This window comes from Schistocerca americana, chromosome 3 (genome assembly GCF_021461395.2).
Source record: "Schistocerca americana isolate TAMUIC-IGC-003095 chromosome 3, iqSchAmer2.1, whole genome shotgun sequence".
NCBI classification, from domain to species: domain Eukaryota; kingdom Metazoa; phylum Arthropoda; class Insecta; order Orthoptera; family Acrididae; genus Schistocerca; species Schistocerca americana.
Window position 1 is genome coordinate 774,835,587 of NC_060121.1, and position 20,778 is coordinate 774,856,364.

The 20,778-nt window shown below is 46.3% G+C and overlaps 1 protein-coding gene across 3 annotated transcripts in view; it reads right to left on the reverse strand.

Moving 5' to 3' along the window:
- LOC124605085 (MOB kinase activator-like 2) overlaps positions 1–20,778 on the reverse strand; it is a 380,913-nt gene that overhangs the window by 149,135 nt on the left and 211,000 nt on the right. The window contains exon 1 of one of the 3 annotated variants that reach the window (XM_047136533.1): positions 6,126–6,379. The exons of the other annotated variants lie outside the window; for them this stretch is intronic. Within the exon in view, the coding sequence (XP_046992489.1) occupies positions 6,126–6,340 (215 nt within the window). The 5' untranslated portion in view covers positions 6,341–6,379. Of the gene's footprint in view, positions 1–6,125; positions 6,380–20,778 lie in introns of those variants that run through there. 3 annotated transcript variants of the gene reach the window in all.

The window sequence follows — 20,778 nt, forward strand, 5'->3', positions numbered from 1 at the left end:
TTAAAATGTAAGATACATCAGAAACGGTGGTTAAATCCAAATTAGCCTTCACATCTTCAAGTGGGAGTTAAATTAATACCGTCTGATGATAAATCGCGCTCCTCTACGCTCTAGTTTAACAAAAAAAGAAAGAAAAAAACAATGATGTGATTACTACATTACAGTATACTTCACTACTCTCGAGATTTATTCCAATGATGAAAAAAAGTAAGAGATTGAGTTTTCCACAAGGAGGGCCTGTAATGCAAATCAGGGTCAAGGGCTGTATTTCTAACTACAAATAATAATAATAATAATGGAAATGTTATCTTCCCTGGCAGCAAACCCTGTCGCCCCGACCATTGCTATGCAGTGGTGACCTCTATTTAACGTTGACTCCAAAAAACAATGCAAAGCTGCAAATATATTCCTACAAAAATCACTGCCAGAGGTAAAAGAAGCGGTTAGTGTGAAAATTCTACTGAGAATCTAATACCGGACCTTTCAATTCGCCTAATTAACTGTACCTTTGGATTCGCTTAACAAACTGACCCTAATCCGTAGCTACATCATACAAAAAGCATTGTACCTAGGATGGGTGCAACACGCCAGTAAATCAGTAGATGAGGAATAACACAGACGTCTTGAGTTAGGCACTGCATGTCCAAAAGTGCATCGTCTACGCCTTTACGCAAAATGAATCAGAACGCTATCGTGTGACGGCTCCTACGACAAGAAACGTCATTTTCAAAGGAAAAAAAATGGAATTTGGCTGAGCGAATTACTAAGGACAAACAACATCCTTCCGATTCTGATTCAGGAATCTAGTGTTAAAACTGGAAACCTGACACCCACGACTCAGTGTTCTGAACGAGGTGTCCCCGGTAATAAATGATATCCATTAACACGCAATGGCAAGAACAATTACTAAGGACTGGGCGGACATTACTGGTGATATCTTGTGTTATAACCCTATTGACGGCGTCGAACTGAAGTAATATTTCGAGAAGTTTATTGCCCTTCTTCGAGCATAAAGACGATGACTAGGCTACTTGTCGAAACGGTGCTTCAAGGTGACGCCGTTGATCAGCTGATTACCAACGCAAATTTCATGTGTATCTTACACTGTCAACGGCTTTCGCTATACACGGATCGAATTAACAATACAAGATCGCGCAATACAAGCAGCAAATTTAACTGATGATGGGTTATAGCATTTCTAAAGATAGGTTGTAAAAAAAAAAAAAAAAAAAAAAAAAAAATGCAACTGCAGACCTATTACGTTCACTGTTCCCATGTAGGTAGTTCCAAATATTAGTAAACTGCCACTGAATCTCGGAACTTGTTATTATTTTGCTTCCAACAATACTCGGTGGCACGTCAGTTTCCTCCATAAACAGTCTAATAAACAATATGTGCTTGCTTTAGAAGAATAATTAGCTCCAATATCCCCCAATAAAGGACTACTTGATGAAGTGAATGTATTTCCAAGTCACATAATATTGTTGCAAAGCAAATTATAGTAATTTACCTTGACAGTTACCGAGTACAAAGCTATAAATAGTGTATTATCGTTTATCTGTCCCGTTGGGTGAGGCAATTTTTCGATCCTCTGTACTGTCGCCAGTGCCTGGGATTTGCGCCAGTTTCCTCTATGAATTGACGTACGAGAGAGGGGGATAGAGAAATTTAATTAGAGCTAGCGACCGGCTAATGTGCCGGCTGGTGGCTCCGACGGCATCGTCAATTAAGAGGGCAGGAGCGTTTCCGCATGGCTACAAATATCTGGCCGCTCGCAAAGCACCAGTTCCGGCTGGAGGAAACAGCCTGGATCAACCAACCACTCGGGACGATACACCTTTCATCCGGAATTCACGGCCTCTATGAGCGGCAGCGAATGTCTAAGCAGATCAGTTGAGGCGGTCTCAATTTTCTCACTGCCAATTATACAGACACTTATAGCAGAAAGTCGGGTAGTATCGGACAAGAGCTACTTCTAAACCTTGCGTTAAGTGGAAGCACCTGTCGCGCCACTGCTATGTGAAGTATGGCGGAACAAGAAGAGTACCGGGACAAAATAAACAGTATAACTAATTTTCACGATTTGTACTTTAACAGGCAAAGATGTAAGGTCACAAATGGAACGAATGTTACATGAAAGAAACTGCAGCAGAATAACTCAAGCATCCTGGAATGACAACCAGGCAAGTGAGGTAGAAATATTCTGTTCCAAGAAGTACATTAGATTGTAAATTTAAACCTGTATGGAAAACTGATCGAACTCTTACAGGAATCGGCGAAATGCCGCGAGTAATGAGGATAATGGGAAAGGGTCACTACATTAGTAGTGTGTGGATAAGTTGAGAAGTTGGGTCTGTCGGGAAGCTTGCTAGGGTAGTCCGTGTGGTTGCAATGATTACTTTATCCGGTTGGCTTAGTCGTCAGATCATTTGCCTCACAAGCAGGAGAACCGAGTTCGAATCCTGGTTCGTCGCGAATTTTCACCTTTCTCCCTTGATTTAAATAAATGCCCACTTTCAGCCAATGCCTGTAATTCCTTTGTGTCTTAATAATTATTTTTTCCGAGAATATTCAATGATGTATAGTAAAAAGTACTGTACTCTCATGATCACACAATTAAGCCTTTCACGACCGGATGTCATAGTTGCTAACGAGTCTTCAAATTGTATGGCCGTGGTCGAAGAAACTTTTCTGTTCTTGACGTAACGTCCAGCGCAGTAACGATGAGTTCTTAAATCTAGTGTACAAATATCAGGAGCAACTGAAAAAGTGTCTGTTCAATAAGAGAAAAAAGAAAGTGAGTAAACATCATTATCATGATTTTATGAAAGCCAGGAAGATTTAAGGCTGAAGACAGTTGAATCAACGAATCTGAAACAAGCAGCAGGTTTCAGGAAGCAATAAGGTGAGAGATTCTTGAGCCGGTGGGCAAGAATAAGTTTATACCAATTTACTAACCAATTAGAATTATTTTACACACATTACTATTTCATAACCGATACAGCCTTCCCGTTTAACACGCTGTGTACAATGATGTCCAGCTCAAAATATATCTCACGACCCTGTCCCAAGCAACCGGTTCGGGCCATTTTTCCTGACTGATACGGCATGAAGTAATGATAGCGATACAAAACACAACGCTGCGAACATTGGAGAATGTGTCGCCAATTATGACAAAAAAATTAACTCTAAATTCGAGTAAACGCACTGGTCATTTCAGACAACAACGAAAAAAATGTATACGGAGAAGTGGAAATCAGAGTGATGATAACTGAGTATGGTGTGACACAACAGCCACGTCAAATTATGAAAACTAAACTATGTCCTTGTTGACTTTTAACTATACGGGCATTACACAAGGGCCTAAGACCTGCTTCTGTGCCTAACGTAGCGCGTCGTAATAATCATCAGTGGATATAAAAAGAATCGTTAGGGGAAAGAAATCTCTAGATGACTCACACAATGAATGTAAACACTGGCTGTCAAAGCCTTCTCTGCATAATCAAACGATGAATTGGCAGTTTGCGATTCGTACTGAAGGAAACAGGATTACATATTTTGACAAAATACTATTACAGGAAGAGAGTATACAATGAAAAAACGAAATGGCACTTTCCGAAGGTGACAAAGAGATAACTCCCTTTATTGTGCCTTCTACAAACATCGAATGCGTCAAAGTCGCTAAACTCAGCTCGCATGCTCTCTCTTCCAAATCACTACTATACTTAACACTAATACAGTTAAGGAACAAACTGGACAATGTGTTAGCGGGAACGACGACATGCAAAGTGAAAAATTCATTCTGCTGTATATAATTAAGTAAGCAATCATCTGCCATTTGTGCCGAAACAAAGAGAACGTGCAGCAGTGGCAAGATACATGCCTAATGTGAACTTCCGTGACGTTCATATGACAGTTAACGAAAGATATTTCGTAATGGTACCGCTACTTTATTGTTTGATGGAATTTTGCACAACAATTTAACTTAGAAACTGCATTTCCATGTCCGGCCAGATTCACGAATCAATATTTTAACATAGTGTTTCCTCTAACAATATACACTTCCTCGTAAATCATGCGAGCTATTTTCCTTTAGACGTGTACACGGCTTAGAAGCACGCCAGGAAACCTCTGACATCTTGAACCTGCTGGTTTTATTCGGACCACGGATATCGTGAATTAACGTTGCCTATTTACATAAAACAGTACTGCCGTCGATCTCTTGCTGCGGGAATTGGTAAAAATTAGGTACATCCAAGTTTGCACCACCTACCCTGTCATGGGAAGCTGACAAGACACTTCAGGCAGGCTATAACATACTGGGGAGGGGGGATACGAATACAAACCGCCCGGGTCTACGCAGCTATGTGACGTCATGTAAACCACTGGTTTATCCGACGACACTCATTCCTGCCATAAACTACTCGCACGAGTTTTCGCAGTGATGTAGCTGTTAACACTGGGCTAAGGAAGCAACTAACACCTCTGCAACGCACTCTCCTCGCTATGGGCAAGACGACTCGTATTTTCGTTCCGAAGCTAAAAGGCTGACGCGCGCGTGCGACGCAGAAGGTTAAAAGAGAAAACAAGCAGGTCGCACATCTTGCGTAAGGACGAGACTGCCGCGCCGCAGGGCCGGCAAGACGAACTGGACGATTAGCGAAACGTTTCCCCGAGTTGGCAACAGCGGAGCGCGGTCAGCTGTGCGGGTCTCGGCGCACAGTGAGTCACTCGCCACCAGGAAGCAAAGGAAAACGAAGAAACCAGGCTGGCTGGCGCGCGCGCTCGCGGCCAACGTTCGCCTCCACTCGCTCGTCGGAGTGACGTCAGAGCTGCCGGTGCGACCTCATTGGCCGACAATAAACAAAAAGTGGGCTCGGGGCGGCTCGGCTACAGTCGGCCCGGCGCGGTCCAGTCCCGACGCGGCAGAGCTCACTTTCCCGCAGATTGCGCCAGGCGTTATCTCAGCTGAGGCGGCAGCTGCGTACGAATCCCGCGACGTGTGGCGTGACCCGCGGTGCTACACGGCGCGCCTCATACAAAGTGGCAATCGATTCGGGTCAAGCACTGGACTCGAGGGCCGCCTCTCCAAAGTGTCTCCCCCCCTTCGTCTTGCCGAAAGATGTGCGGGGAACAGCTTCCAGCTCGCCGTACACATCACACACAGTTCGTCAGATCCACAGGAGCGGCTTCCACGCTGCGCGTTCTTTGAACTGCTTCAGCGCTCAGGAAACCAAACACTGTGCCATCGATCTACTCTTACTGAGTACATATTCGTTTAATAGCAATTGGTTATTGTTTGCCTACCTTTGTATTTTTTACCAAAATTAAGAACTACAGAGCATGGATGAACTAAAAAAAGAACATAACCTACGTTGTTTCTTTAATCAATTACTTTAAACATAATACCAGTATTAATCTTCACACGGCTGCACGCTACCTCAATGTGGTTACAATGGCGGTGGCTATTAGTTACATACCCTAATGTTTGTTAACCAAAAGAGCAAATTAATAGCCCATGGTTGAAGTAAAAACAAACTGAAATACTTCATCTCTCCTTACATTTAGTGACTGTTTTACCAAATGATCTGAAACTTAAGCGCGCGCACACACACACACACACACACAGAGAGAGAGAGAGAGAGAGAGAGAGAGAGAGAGAGAGAGAGAGAATTAGGAAATTGCTTTCTTTAATTACAACTACATACGGCTGAACGAATATAGAAAAGGAATTAATTTCAATTGCCATCTCTGTGTATCACTTAAGTCTTTCTTTGCCATTACATGACACAGTGAATTTAGCTTTTCCAGATAATGTAGTTCATAAAAATAAATGTAAACAACTTTTACAAACACCAACACAAATCACTATAGCCTGGCACTCTTGTTTTTTTTTTTTTTTTTTTTGTTGTCTGTTATTATAAGACAATCGCAAAACCCTTTCACACTCTCACCGAAATACAGGAAATTGGCAAATGTATGCAGGATGTTTGCAATGTTTAATCTTTTTTTCTTCCTCTTTGCAAAAGACAAGACAGTACCAAACGATCGAGGTGAATGTCAAGAGTCATATATCCTCGAAGCTCGGCGTAAGACGGTGAGACACATGTCGCAACGGTACTCACGCGACGAGTCCTCCGAGGAAGGCGACGGGCCCGCCACCCAGCAGACGGATCTTGCGGTGGCAGGAGTCGAGCAACGAAAGCCTGGCCCCCGCGGCAGCGGGCAGCTCCACGACCTGCGCGGCCGCCACGCCGGACCCAGAGCCGCCCTCGCTGCCGGCGGAGGGCGAGTGATGGGGGGATCCTAACAGCGACCTGAGCATCGCCGCTGTCTCCATGCCGCACCTATCACCTCACCATGATCACGGTCCGCACCGCTCTGGCGCTGCGCCCACACTGAAGGCTGCTCGCCCATCTCACGTCTGCCGCGCCGCGCAGTACGGCGTCCGGCCGCCGCGGCGCTGCCATCGCCGCCGTCGCCGCCGTCGTCGCGAAAAACAGCGGCACTCGCGCATGCGGGGGTACCCACTTTTAGCTTCCGCAGACGCCACACGTCTGCCCGCAAGGGTGGTATTCTCCTACAGTGTCAACGGAACGCCAGCGAAAAACATATCCGATCGACTCTAAGACACCACCCCAGTTAATGGTGTTACGGCACACCTGCTGTAAAATTTTTACGTTCGTTGTCATACATCCTAAAGGATTTTAAGACGTTGAACACGGCATGTACGTTTCTTCAATAGCTTCGCTAACGTATTTTAATGTGCAATATTTGCTGATACAGTGGAAAACCCGCATATGGTTTGCATTTCTCCTTTCACATATGGACTTCACAGTTGTGATTGTTGTATCCGTATTTTCTATGGTTGTACAAAACTCTCGTCAGGTCGTCATAACGTTTCTTTTCTCCCACAATGATGTGTGGAACTGTTTGCATAATAACCTTTATTGTGATGTAGCTTATAATGCTGAAGGGGGAAGGGATTTTATAGCTGCTAAATTCATTCAGAAATTATCTCTATCACTGACAACTGAATGTTGATGTCGCTTTTGAACTAGAGCAACTTGCAGCCATACTAGGTCAAACCGATTTGTAACCCGAAATGTTATGCTATGATATGATGTGTATCAGTGCAAATTTTTATTCAGACATTAAAACTCACCCTTTTAAATCCCAATAATGCATTACATTTGCCATACATTACTTTTGATAATTTTAATCTAGTAAACTGATTTCACTTCGCTACTGTGTTGTTCAGTCTAGTCAATAATTACAAGATGATCTGCGGATGCGTGAAAGAAGTCGTAAATTACTGCAAAGACGTGTGCTGTATCGCATCCTAAGGCGTGGACGACACGTGGGACACATTTTACAGGTACGAGTACGCAGTGTCACGTAACGCGCCGAAGCACTATTTTATTTCTTGTTAAGGTAGAATCTCGTGAAATTTGAGCCCAATTTCGCAGGGAATTAATCGAAATGTTCGTATTTCAAATAGATCATCAGTACTATCTGGGACAACATTTCAAACTGAGCCAGTAGCGGCTCTTACCCACACATCGCCATTATCTTGTGAACGACTCAATTTCAGACCTATGTTTACTGGAACGTTTTCGCTTCGAATGGCATTCTTTTAGCTGTGTCTGTATCCACTCTTAATTGTGATACTGCCGGTCTGTTATTTAGATGCAGATTGAAGACTTTAATAAAAAAAAAACACCCGCACAACACACAGGTACAGAATCACCAGTACACCAGACCCCAGGGTAAAATATGTCGTTGACTGAAAGTATACACTGCTTATTTATCACTGAGCATTTCACCGAACTTCTTGAGTGGTGCTTGTCTGCTAAGTATTTCCTCCTCATGTGGCCAAATATTCCAAAGAGCACTAAATTTGCAGTATTTTAAAATGTTCTCTGCATTTTAACTGTACTTCATATTACTTACTTTCGTTGATATTTCTTTCACATATTATTATCATCGTTCTCTTCTGTAGCGTAAAAGCAATAAATTGTTGACAACCTATCATGACGTAATGTAAATATAAATTTCAAGGGTTGCGTTTCGAAGTGTTTAATATGCCAGCATTAGGTACACGTCTTCTATATCATCTATTCAGTTTTTCTATTAGCAAAATTACTGTGTTGTTATGGTAACTAATGAACCACAGTTAATTCACTGAAGAGCCAAAAAAACTGGTACACTTGCCTAATATCGCGTAGGACTCCCGCGAGCACGCAGAAGTGCCGCAACACGACATGGCATGGACTCGGCTAATGTCTGAATTAGTGCTGGAGGGAATTGACACCATGAATCCTGCAGGGCTGGACATAAATCCGTAAGAGTACGATGGAATGAAGATCTCTTCTGAACAGCACGTTGCAAGGCATCCCAGGTATGCTGAATAACGTTCATGTCGGGGACGTTTAGTGGCCAGCGAAAGTGTTTAAACTCAGTGTTCCTGGAGCCACTCTGTAGCAACTCTGGATGTGTGGGGTGTTGCATTATCCTGCTGGAATTGACAAAGTCCGTCAGAATGCACAATGGACATGAATGGATGCAGCTGATCAAACAGAATGCTTACCTACGTGTCAGCTGGCAGAGTCGTATCTAGACAGTCCCATATCACTCCAACTGCACACGCCCCACACCATTACAGAGCCTCCACCAGCTTGAACAATCCCCTGCTGACATGCAGGGTCCATGGATTCATGAGGTTGTCCCCATACCGGTACACGTCCATCCGCTCGATACAATTTGAAACGAGACTCGTCCGACCAAGTAACAAGTTTCCAGTCATCACCAGTCCAATGTCGGTGTTGACGGGCCCAGGCGAGGCGTGAAGCTTTGAGTCGTACAGTCATCAGGGGTACTCGAGTCGGTCTTCAGCTTCAAAAGCCCATATCGATGATGTTTCGTTGAATGGTTCGCAGGATGACACTTGTTGATGGCCCAACATTGAAATCTGCAGCAATCTGCGGAAAGGTTGCACTTCTGTCACTTTGAACGATTCACTACAGTCGTCGTTGGTCCCGTTCTTGCAAGATCTTTTTCCTACCGCAGCGACGTCGGAGATTCGATGTTTCACCAGATTTCTTATATTCACGGTACAATCGTGACATGGTCGTGCAGGAAAATGCGCACTTCATCGCTATCTCGGAGATGCTGTGTCCCATCGCTCGTATGCAGACTGTAACACCTGTTCAAACTCACTTCAATCTTGATGACCTGCCATTGTAGCAGCAGCAACAAATCTAACTGCGCCAGACACTTGTTTTATGTAGGTGTTGCTGACCGCAACGCCGTATTCTGCCTGTTTACATATCTCTGTATTTGAATACACATGCCTACACTACGTGATCAAAAATATCCGGACACCCCCAAAAACCAACGATTTTTACATTAGGTGCATTGTGCTGCCACCCACTGCCAGGTACTCCATATCAGCGACGTCAGTAGTCATTCGACATCGTGAGAGAGCAGAATGGGGCGATCCGCGGAACTCACGGACATGGAACGTGGTCAGGTGATTGGGTGTCACTTGTGTCATACGTCTGTACGCGAGATTTCCACACTCCTACACATCCCTAGGTCCACCGTTTCCGATGTGATAGTGAAGTGGAAACGTGAAGGGACGCGTACAGCACAAAGGCGTACATAGCGACCCTGTCTGTTGACTGACAGAGACCGCTGACAGTTGAAGAGGGTCGTAATGTGTAATAGGCAGACAACTATCCAGACCATCACACAGGAATTCCAAACTGCATCATCAGGATCCACTGCAAGTACTATGACAGTTAGGGGGGAGGTGAGAAAGCTTGATTTTCACGGTCGAGCGGCTGCTCATAAGCCACACATCACGCCGGTAAATGCCGAACGACGCCTCGCTTGGTGTAAGGAGCGTAAACACTGGACGATTGAACAGTGGAAAAACGTTGTGTGGACTAATCATGGTAAAAAATGTGGCGGTCCGATGGCAAGATGTGGGTATGGCGAATGCCCGGTGAATGTCATCTGCCAGCGTGTGTAGTGCCATAGTAAAATTCGGAGGCGGTGGTGTTATGGTGTGGTCGTGTTTTTCATGGAGGGGGCTTCCACCCCTAGTTGTTCTGCGTGGCTCTGTCACAGTTCAGGCCTTCATTGATGTTTTAAGCACCTTCTTGCTTCCCACTGTTGCAGGGCAATTCGGGGATGGCGATTGCATCTTTCAACACGATCGAGCACCTGTTCATGATATATGGCCTGCAGCTGAGCGGTTACACGACAATAACATCCCTGTAATGGACTGGCCTGCACAGAGTCCAGTCCTGAATCCTATAGAACATCTTTGGGGTGTTTAGGAATGCCGACTTCGTGCCAGGCCTCGCACTTCGTAAAGAATGGGCTGCCATTCCCCCAGAAACCTTCCAGCACCTGAGTGAACGCACGCCTGCGATAGTGGAAGCTGTCATCAAGGCCAAGAGTGGGCCAACACCATATTTAATTCCAGCATTACCGATGGAGGGCGCTACGAATTTTTAAGTCATTTTCAGCCAGACGTCCTGATACTTTTGATCACATGGTGTATATCAGTTTCTTTGGCGCTTCAGTGTAAATGGTTGTGGAACTAGCAACATACAGGACGGAATGACGTACGTATTGGGTTGTCTGAATTCATTTCATTACAATCAAACCAGTTGCGGTTTACAGTATATCTATCGCGATATGTTTTTCAATAATATTCGAGTCACGTGTGTTAACAGATTTAACTGCGTATTAAAGAAGAATAATTGCAAAACGACAGGCTATCAAGGGGATGGGAGCTGGGTAAACTGAAGAAACCCGACGTTGTTCGGAGTTACGGAGGGGATACAAGGCAACATTGCACTGAAACGAGGGAAAATAATACAACAGAAGACGAATGTGTAGCTTCGAGAGATTAAATAGGAAAAGAAGCAAAAGGTCACACAGGTACAATGAATAAGCCTACTAGAAATCCTCCGATCCCGCAAAAGGCATTCAATCTAACTGACGAAATGAAAACATATGAAAAAGGCAGCAAAAGAAACAGGCAAAAGCGAATACAGACATCTAAAAAATGAGACTGACAGAAAGTGCAAAATAACTAGACTGGAACAGATAGAGGACAAATCCAAGGCCGTAGAAGCATGTATAACTAGGAGTATACAGATACCGCCTATAGGAAGATTAACGATACCTTTGAAGAAAGGAGAACCATCTATATGAATATCAAGAAATCAAAAGGCAAGCTAGCACTAGGGAAATAAGGGAAAGCTGAAGACGAAAAGAAACACTTACATAGGCTATACAAGGGAAAAGAACTTAAAGAGGATATTATAGTAACAAGAGAAGAAACAGGTGAAGATGAGACGATAGGAATGAAATGTGGGAAGAATCTGCCACCGCAATGAAAAATCAAAGTGGAAGTAAGACTATTGGAGTAGATAACATTCCTCAGAATTACTGAAATCCTTGATAAATCCAGCCAAGACAAAATTATTCTACGTGGTAAGCTAGATTTATGAGGCAGGCGAATGTCCTCCGACTTCAGGAAAAATAAAATAATTCCAGCTCCAAAGAAGGTATGTGCCGACAGGTGCGAATACTACCGAATCATCAGTTTAATAAGTCAAGGTAGACAAAGTGGAAAAATTTGGTTTAAGCCGATCTCTTGGAAAATAGGTTTGGGTTCCGGAGAAATGCAGGAACACGAGGGGAAGTACTGACCGTACGACTTGTCGAAGAAGATAGGATGAAGAAAGGTAAATGTACGTTTGTGGCATTTGCAGATTTAAAGCAAGCTAATAATAATGTTAGATGCAGAACTGTCTTTGGAATTTTGAAGGCAGCATGGACAAAACACGGAGAGCGAAAGATTATTTACAACTTGTACAGGAACCATACTGCAACTATAATAATCGAAGAACGTGAAACGGAAGCTGTGGTTGAGAAGGGAGTGAGGCAAGGTTGTAACTTATCCCCAAAGTAATTCAGTCTGTTCACTGAGCAAGCTGTGAAGAAAACTAAGAAGAAATTTGAAAACAATCTGAAGTTCAAGGAGAAGAAATAATCATTAAGTCTGACTATGACATTGTAATTGTTAGAGATGGCAAAGGACTTTGAAGATGAGTTGTAGGTAACGCATAGTTAACGAAAAGGGAGCTCCAGTTGCTCTGTGCAGCTTTGTTGAGTCCACTACTGATTTCAACTTTTTCGTTGAGCCATTCTGAAGTAGATCTTAATCTGCCGTACCTATTATAGATTTATACATGTATATGACTGACAATGGAAAAATAATGCTTACATATGTTTATGCACGGACTATAGAAATTACTGTGACTAAGTAATATCCAAAAGATATAAGTACAGGCCTAGTAGATTTAAAATCTTTCTTGTATAATGCTGCAGTGATTTTTTTGTCATCTCAAGACTATAATTCATTACCTTACAACTATTTTTGGATTTATAGAAACTTTTGTTCTGGCACATTCGAAATTGCATATTGTATAAGTAAGACGCTAAAACAGCTTTTTAATACATGTGCAACATAGCTGCAGTGGATGGAGCATCCAATTCAAATCCTGGTATGTATTTTTAGTGTGCAAAGGTCCACTTACAGGTAACTGCAGTGGCTGTTGGTATAGTTCTGTTTTATCATAGATTGGATGTCAGCATAGCTTTGGTGCGTCGTGGACTTCTTACAGAGCATATGTAAAACACCTTGACACGGTTGCGAATTTGCGAAGTAACTCTGAAGAAGTTATCTTTCACGGGGCGACAGATGTCTAAGAAACAGGTACTTTTACGTGCGCATTGGTCATTAAATGTATTTTCTTTTGGATTTTTTATTGCTTAAAAAATTTCCATAAAGTATCCCTTATTCATTGTATGAAGAAGTTGTTTTTGATAGTGTGCACAGTGTAATTCTCTTGTATAAGGTGAACTGCGAAGGCGGATTTATTTTGCATGTTCCTTCTTTTTAATCCAGTGTCGAACGCTTTTCCCTGCTTGTTCGATGTAGCTAGTCTTACAATCACAGCAGAAAATTTAATACAGGCCACTGTTTCGGTTTAAGTTTTACGTTATTTTGATTTCGTCTATGAAGAGACGCAATAATGGAGACAGATTGGTTGGTTTGTGGGATTAAAGGGACCAGACTGCAACGGTCATCGGTCCCTTGTTCCAAAACTTAAAAACTACCACACAGAGTAAAAAACGGATAATAGAGACAACAGACAACACAGGACAAGAAAAACTCAGACAAAGAACAGACATAGCAAATTAAAATCACACGTAGTGTGGCAGTGGTTGGCCGACCATAGAATAAAAAGGGAAAGCCAACCACCGAGAACACATTAAAAACTCAGTTTAAAACCTTAGGCCAAAGGCCAGAATCAACACAAAACAATAAAATAAAACATAAACACTCATATTAAATGATAAAAACCCCCCGCCGAATAAAACGTAAAACTAAGCCATCCATTGCAGGGTCATCAGTTAAAAGGGCAGGGAGCGTATCAGGCAGCGCAAATGTCCGCCTGACCACAGCTAAAAGGGGGCAGGCCAACAAAATGTGGGCCACTGTCAAAGCCGCCCCGCAGCGACACAGAGGAGGGTCCTCCCGACGCAGTAAGTAACTGTGTGTCAGTCGGGAGTGGCCAATGCGGAGCCGACAAAGGATGACTGAGTCCCTGCGGTTGGCTCGCATGGATGACCGCCACACAGTCGTCGTCTCCTTAATGGCACGGAGTTTATTGGGCGTGATCCGATCGCGCCATTCAGCGTCCCAAAGCGCAAAAAGTTTTCGGCGGAGGACCGCTCGCAAATCAGTCTCTGGGAGGCCAACATCCAGAGATGGTTGCCTGGTGGCCTCTTTCGCCAGGCGGTCAACATGTTCATTGCCCGGGATACCGACATGACCGGGGGTCCACACAAAGACCACAGAGCGGCCGCAACGGGCAAGAGTATGCAGGGACTCCTGGATAGCCATCACCAGACGAGAACGAGGGAAATACTGGTCGAGAGCTCGTAAACCGCTCAGGGAATCGCTACAGATCACGGAGGACTCACCTGAGCAGGAGCGGATATACTCTAGGGCACGAAAGATGGCGACCAGCTCAGCAGTGTAAACGCTGCAGCCAGCCGGCAAGGAACGTTGTTCGGAATGGTCCCCTAGAGTTAGCGCATAACCGACACGACCCGCAACCATCGAACCGTCAGTGTAAACAACGTCAGAGCCTTGATACGTGGCCAGGATGGAATAAAAGCGGCGGCGGAAGGCCTCTGGAGGGACTGAGTCCATAGGGCCCTGTGCCAAGTCGAGCCGAAGGCAAGGGCGAGGAACACACCATGGGGGTGTACGCAAAGTGGCCCGAAAAGGAGGTGGAACAGTGAAAACCCTCAGCCCGGAGAGAAGCTCTTTGGCGCGGACCGCGATCGTACAACCTGACCGGGGCCTACGTTCTGGCAGATGGACGACCGATCGCGGGAACAGGAGACAATAGTTTGGATGCCCGGGCAAGCTAAAAACATGGGCAGCATAAGCGGCCAGTAAATTTTGGCGTCTGAACCGCAATGGAGGGACACCTGCCTCCGCAAGTATGCTGTCCACTGGGCTGGTCCGGAAAGCACTAGTGGCAAGGCGTATTCCGCTGTGTAGGATTGGGTCCAGTACCCGCAGCGCAGATGGGGATGCTGAGCCATAAGCCAGACTCCCATTATCCAGACGAGACTGGATTAACGCCTGGTGGAGCCGTAACAGGTTAGATCGGTCGGCGCCCCAGCGGGTGTGGCTCAAGCATCTCAGAGCATTTAGATGCCGCCAACACGCCTGTTTAAGCTGCCGAATATGAGGCAGCCAAGTCAGCTGGGCATCAAAAACTACACCCAAAAACCTGTGGGTCTCCACCACAGCAAGGAGTTCGTCGGCAAGATAAAGCCGCGGCTCAGGATGGACTGTTCGGCGCCGGCAGAAATGCATAACGCGGATCTTGGCAGCCGAAAACCGAAAACCATGCGCTACAGCCCAAGACTGCGCCTTGCGGATAGCGCCCAATAGCTGACGTTCAACAGCTGCAACGCCAGTAGAGCCGTAGTAAAGGCAGAAGTCGTCAGCATACAGGGAAGCGGAGACAGAATTTCCCACCGCCGCAGCGAGCCCGTTTATTGCGATTAAAAACAGGCAGACACTGAGGACAGATCCTTGTGGTACCCCGTTCTCCTGGACTCGGGAGGAACGTTGGGAGGCCGCGACTTGCACGCGGAAGGTACGATACGACAGAAAATTTCGGATAAAGATCGGCAGAGGGCCCCGAAGACCCCATCCATGAAGCGTAGAAAGTATGTGATGACGCCATGTCGTATCGTACGCCTTCCGCATGTCGAAAAAGACAGCGACCAGGTGCTGACGGCGGGCAAAGGCAGTACGGATGGCCGACTCCAGACTCGCCAGATTGTCGGTGGTGGAGCGACCTTTATGGAACCCACCCTGAGACGGAGCCAGAAGGCCCCGAGACTCCAGTACCCAGTTCAAGCGCTGGCTCACCATCCGTTCGAGAAGCTTGCAAAGAACGTTGGTGAGGCTAAGGGGCGGTAGCTGTCCACCTCAAAAGGGCTCTTGCCCGGTTTCAAAACGGGGATGACAATGCTTTCCCGCCATTGCAACGGAAACTCACCCTCGACCCAGAGACGGTTGCAAAGGTCGAGGAGGCGTCGCTTGCAGTCCACTGAAAGGTGTTTCAGCATCTGACAGTGGATGTGATCTGACCCAGGAGCGGTATCAGGGCAAGCGTCAAGGACACTGTGAAATTCCCACTCACTGAATGGAGCATTGTAGGATTCAGAATGGTGGGTGCGAAAAGAAAGGCTCCGACGTTCCATCTTTAATGGAGTGGAAGGCCAGGGGGTAATTGGAAGAAGCGGAACTCAGAGCAATATGCTCTGCCAAGCGGTTGGCAATTTCGTCGGCGTCTGTACAAACTGCTCCATTCAGTGAGAGCGCAGGGACGCTGACAGGGGTTCGATAGCCATAGAGGCGTCGGATCTTGTCCCAGACCTGCGATGGAGAGACATGGAGGGCAATGGTGGACACATACCGCTCCCAGCACTCCTGCTTGCTTTGGCGGATAAGGCGGCGGGCCCGCGCACGCAGACGTTTGAAGGTAATGAGGTGTTCAATGCAGGGATGTCGCTTGTGACGCTGGAGCGCCCGCCGGCGATCTTTAATCGCTTCAGCGATCTCAGGCGACCACCAAGGCACAGTCCGCCGCCGAGGGGACCCAGAAGAACTGGGAATGGAAGATTCGGCGGCAGTAACGATGCCCGTGGTGACCGATTGAACCACCGCATCAATGCCATCATTAGAGAGAGGCTCAACAGCGGCAATGGAGGAAAACAAGTCCCAGTCAGCCTTATTCATTGCCCACCTGCAAGGGCGCCCAGAAGACTGACGCTGTGGCAGTGACAGAAAGATCGGAAAGTGGTCACTACCACACAGGTCGTCATGCACTCTCCATTGGACAGATGGTAAGAGGCTAGGGCTGCAGATCGAAAGGTCAATGGCGGGGTACGTGCCATGCGCCACACTGAAGTGTGTGAAGGAACCATCATTTAACAGCGAAAGATCGAGCTGTGCCAATAAATGCTCAATGGTGGCGCCTCGACCTGTCGCCACTGACCCACCCCACAGAGGGTTATGGGCGTTGAAGTCGCCCAGTAATAAGAAAGGTGGCGGCAATTGGGCTATCAGCGCAGCCAGGACATGCTGTGCGACATCACCATCCGGTGGAAGGTAAAGAATGCAGACGGTAACAGCCTGTGGCATCCACACCCGAACAGCGACAGCCTCTAAAGCTGTTTGTAGAGGGATAGACTCGCTGTGAAGAGAGTTAAGGACATATATGCAGACGCCACCAGACACCCTTTCATAAGCTGCCCGGTACTTATAATAACCCCGATAGCCACGGAGGGCAGGGGTTCGCATTGCTGGAAACCAAGTTTCCTGAAGAGCAATGCAGAAGAAAGGGAGAAGGCTGATAAGTTGTCGGAGCTCAGCTAGATGGTGGAAGAAACCGCTGCAGTTCCACTGGAGGATGGAATTGTCCATGGCTGAGAAAGGCGTGACGGGACTGGGAAGGCAAATTACGCCTCTGGGTCACCTGCTGCCTCCGATAGAGCACCCGTGCAAGTGCTATCCATTGCGTCTGAGGGACCGGCGAGATCGAGGTCCTCAGCGGACGCAAGAATCTCCACCGCATCCTCAGACACAGAGCTTGTAGGTAGCGGTAGAGTAGGTGCCTCCGCAGGTGTCTTGGTCTTACGGGTCTTCAATGTCGTTTTCTCTCGCTGTTCCTTTGGTTGTCGTTGTTGAGAGGGCTTATTGGAGTCAGTCTCCGGGACCGATGATGATCGCGAAGCTCGACGACCAGCGACCTGTGGCTTCTTCAGCCACTGGTTCGTGTCTGCTGTGCCGCAGGTAGGAACCTGGGAAGGGAGTGACCCAAGGGATCCCTTCCGAGCGAGAGAAGTCGAAGAAGACTTACGCTTCTCCGGCTTAGAAGTGGGGACTGGTGTCCCCGGTGGTTTAGTGGGTGCTGCTCCCGAGGTAGATGGTGTGGGAACAACAGTGAGGGAAGGGGCCCCATCGTCAAGGGGGCAGGTGAGGTCCTCTGACAGAGAGAGCTGACTGTTTGTGGTGCAGCCAAAGGAGCTGGAGCAGGAGTGACAGTTGAGGCATAAGATGCCATCATGCGCACGGGATGTAGCCGTTCAAATTTCCGCTTAGCCTCAGTGTAAGTCAGTCGGTCCAGGGTCTTATATTCCATGATTTTGCGTTCTTTCTGTAAGATCCTGCAGTCTGGCGAGCAAGGTGAATGAGGCTCTCCACAGTTGACACAGATGGGAGGCGGAGCACATGGAGTATCGGGATGAGACGGGCGTCCGCAATCTCGACATGTGAGGCTGGAAGTGCAGCGGGAAGACATATGGCCGAACTTCCAGCACTTAAAGCACCGCATCGGGGGGAGGGATATAGGGCTTGACGTCACAACGGTAGACCATCACCTTGACCTTCTCCGGTAATGTATCACCCCCGAAGGCCAAGATGATGGCACCGGTAGCAACCTGATTGTCCCTCGGACCCCGATGAACGCGCCGCACAAAATGAACACCTCTACGCTCTAAGTTGACGCACAGCTCGTCATCAGACTGCAAAAGTAGGTCCCTGTGGAAAATAACACCCTGGACCATATTTAAACTCTTATGTGGTGTAATGGTAACGTTAACATCCCCCAACTTGTCACAAGCAAGTAACATGCGTGACTGGGCGGAGGATACCGTTTTTATCAAAACTGACCCAGAGCGCATTTTGGACAAGCCCTCCACCTCCCCAAACTTGTCCTCTAAATGCTCTACAAAGAACTGAGGCTTCACGGAGACAAAGGGTTCCCTATCAGCTCTGGTACAGACGAGATACCGGGGCGAATACGTGTCACTGTCATTCATTGCCTTTCGTTCCTCCCATGGTGTGGCCAGGGTTGGGAACGATTTGGGGTCATAAACGTTACCTTTAAAATGAGCCCTCGAACGCTTAGAGACTGCTGGTGGCTGGCCACCAGCAAGAGATGATGTGCCACGCTTCATTGCATGTCATCCACCCTGATGCCACCTACTCCAACCAAGGGCCCTCCCCATGGGCGCCACCCAGCCACAGCAAGGGCCACCTGGCAGGATGGCCAATGCCGTGAGTCCTGATGCCTCAGGGAGATGGGCATCTACTACTTGGCATACATGGGGAGTAAACGGCGCAGGCATCAGTAGAGCGATCCCTGCGTTGTCAGGGGGCTACAACCAACAGGGTACATGGCGGCCCCACCACAATGGATTGTCTACCGTGCTGGATCTTAGATGCAAAAATGTATGAGGTCGTCGTCGCAGCGAAAAACAACACTGCACAGTGCAGCGTGGAAATCGCACCCATGGACGTATCCTCGCCCAAGAGATGGAAAACGAGCTGGACACCATTGCAACGACGAGAAAGCCGGCTAAAGGTCTCAATGCACGACAGATACAGTGCACCATGTAAGGCGCCCTTCCCCAATTGGCTCACTCTTCGGAACAATTTAGAAAGATGGAGGTCAAACCCGAGAGGGGACCATCACATAAGGCCGAAACATCTGAGACTCCTTTTAGTCGCCTCTTACGACGGGCAGGAATACCGCGGGCCTATTCTAACCCCCGAACCCGCAGGGGGGAATGGAGATAGAGATTTATATGCGATTAGTTCGCTGTGTTCTTTAAAAAGGTTACTGGGTCTGATTGAGACTTTACCACAGAGGATGTAATACAAATTGTTTTTTAGTGTAGCAACTTGATTTGGGTTAACTGGTCCTTTTCGACGTTGTGAAATCACACATTTCACCAACTATCATAATGTGGTAGCCGTTTCCCGGGCTCTGTTTCGTAACTAGTTACGTTCTTTCTCTACTTGCCTCAGATACGCTTCGTCCACTGCAACTATGTTGCATCTTTATTAAAAAGCTATTTTTAGCCCCTTACTTAAACAACACGCAAAATCGAATATGTAAACAACACGCAAAATCGAATATGTCAAAAAATAAATCTCTATAAATCCAAAGTACATTAAAAAATAATGAACTATACAGTCTTGAGGAAAAAATATCACATCATTAGATAAAAGCGATTTTAAATCTACCAGGCTTGTACTTGTATCATTTGGATATTATTTCGCCAATGTAAGTTTTATAGTCTTTATATAAACAGATGGGTGACAATTATTGAACAATATGAAAAAAACGTAAATTAGTTACAAACTACGGCGTACACACACCTTATTCAACATGTAGACGTCACTACAGATACTCGGACTTACGTTATGACATTTTCGATATGCCTGCAATCATTGGCGATGATGTGGCGCAGGCGAATAGCGAAATTCTGCATGACCCGCTGATGTGTCTGAACATCTATACTGTCGATGACTCTTGAATGGCTGTTTTCAGCTCATCAATGGTTTTGGGGTTATTGCTGTACAACTTGTCTTTATTATACCCCCCCCCCCCCCAAAAAAAAAAAAAAAAACGGAATCGCATGGGTTCAGATCCGAAGAATATGACGGCCAATCGAGGCCCCCAGAGCCAGAATGCTGTCCCAAAAGTGTTCCTGCAGAGCATCAAACACTCTACTGCTTCGATAGGGTCGAGCTCCGTCTTGCATGAGCCACATCTTTTCGAAATCAGGGTCACTTTGCGTAATGGGAATGAAATCATCTTCCAAAATCTTTACGTACCGTTCGGTAGTCACCGTGACATTAAGGAATATCACACCGAATATCCCGTGACTGGACTTGTGCACCATACAGTCACCCGCTGAGGGTGAAGAGACTTCTCGATCGCGAAATGCGAATTCTCAGTCCTCCAAATGCACCAATTTTGTTTATTGACGAATCCATCCAAATGAAACTGGACTTCGTCGCTAAACTAAACCATACATGCGCATACTATTCCCATTATGCCCCGCGGCCAACCGTGTAGTTTCAACGTCCTAACCCAAACTGTTCAGAAGTTACGACGATTTTATTTCATATAGATCAATAATTGTTACCCTGTATGCAAGCGTTACTTTCTCCAGCTTCAATCATACACCTGTATATATCTATAATATGTATGGAAATTTCATATCCACTTGAGAATGGCTTAACAGAAAAGCGAAACGGGTAGTGGATTCGAAGTTCTTCAGAGCAACTAGACCGGTCTT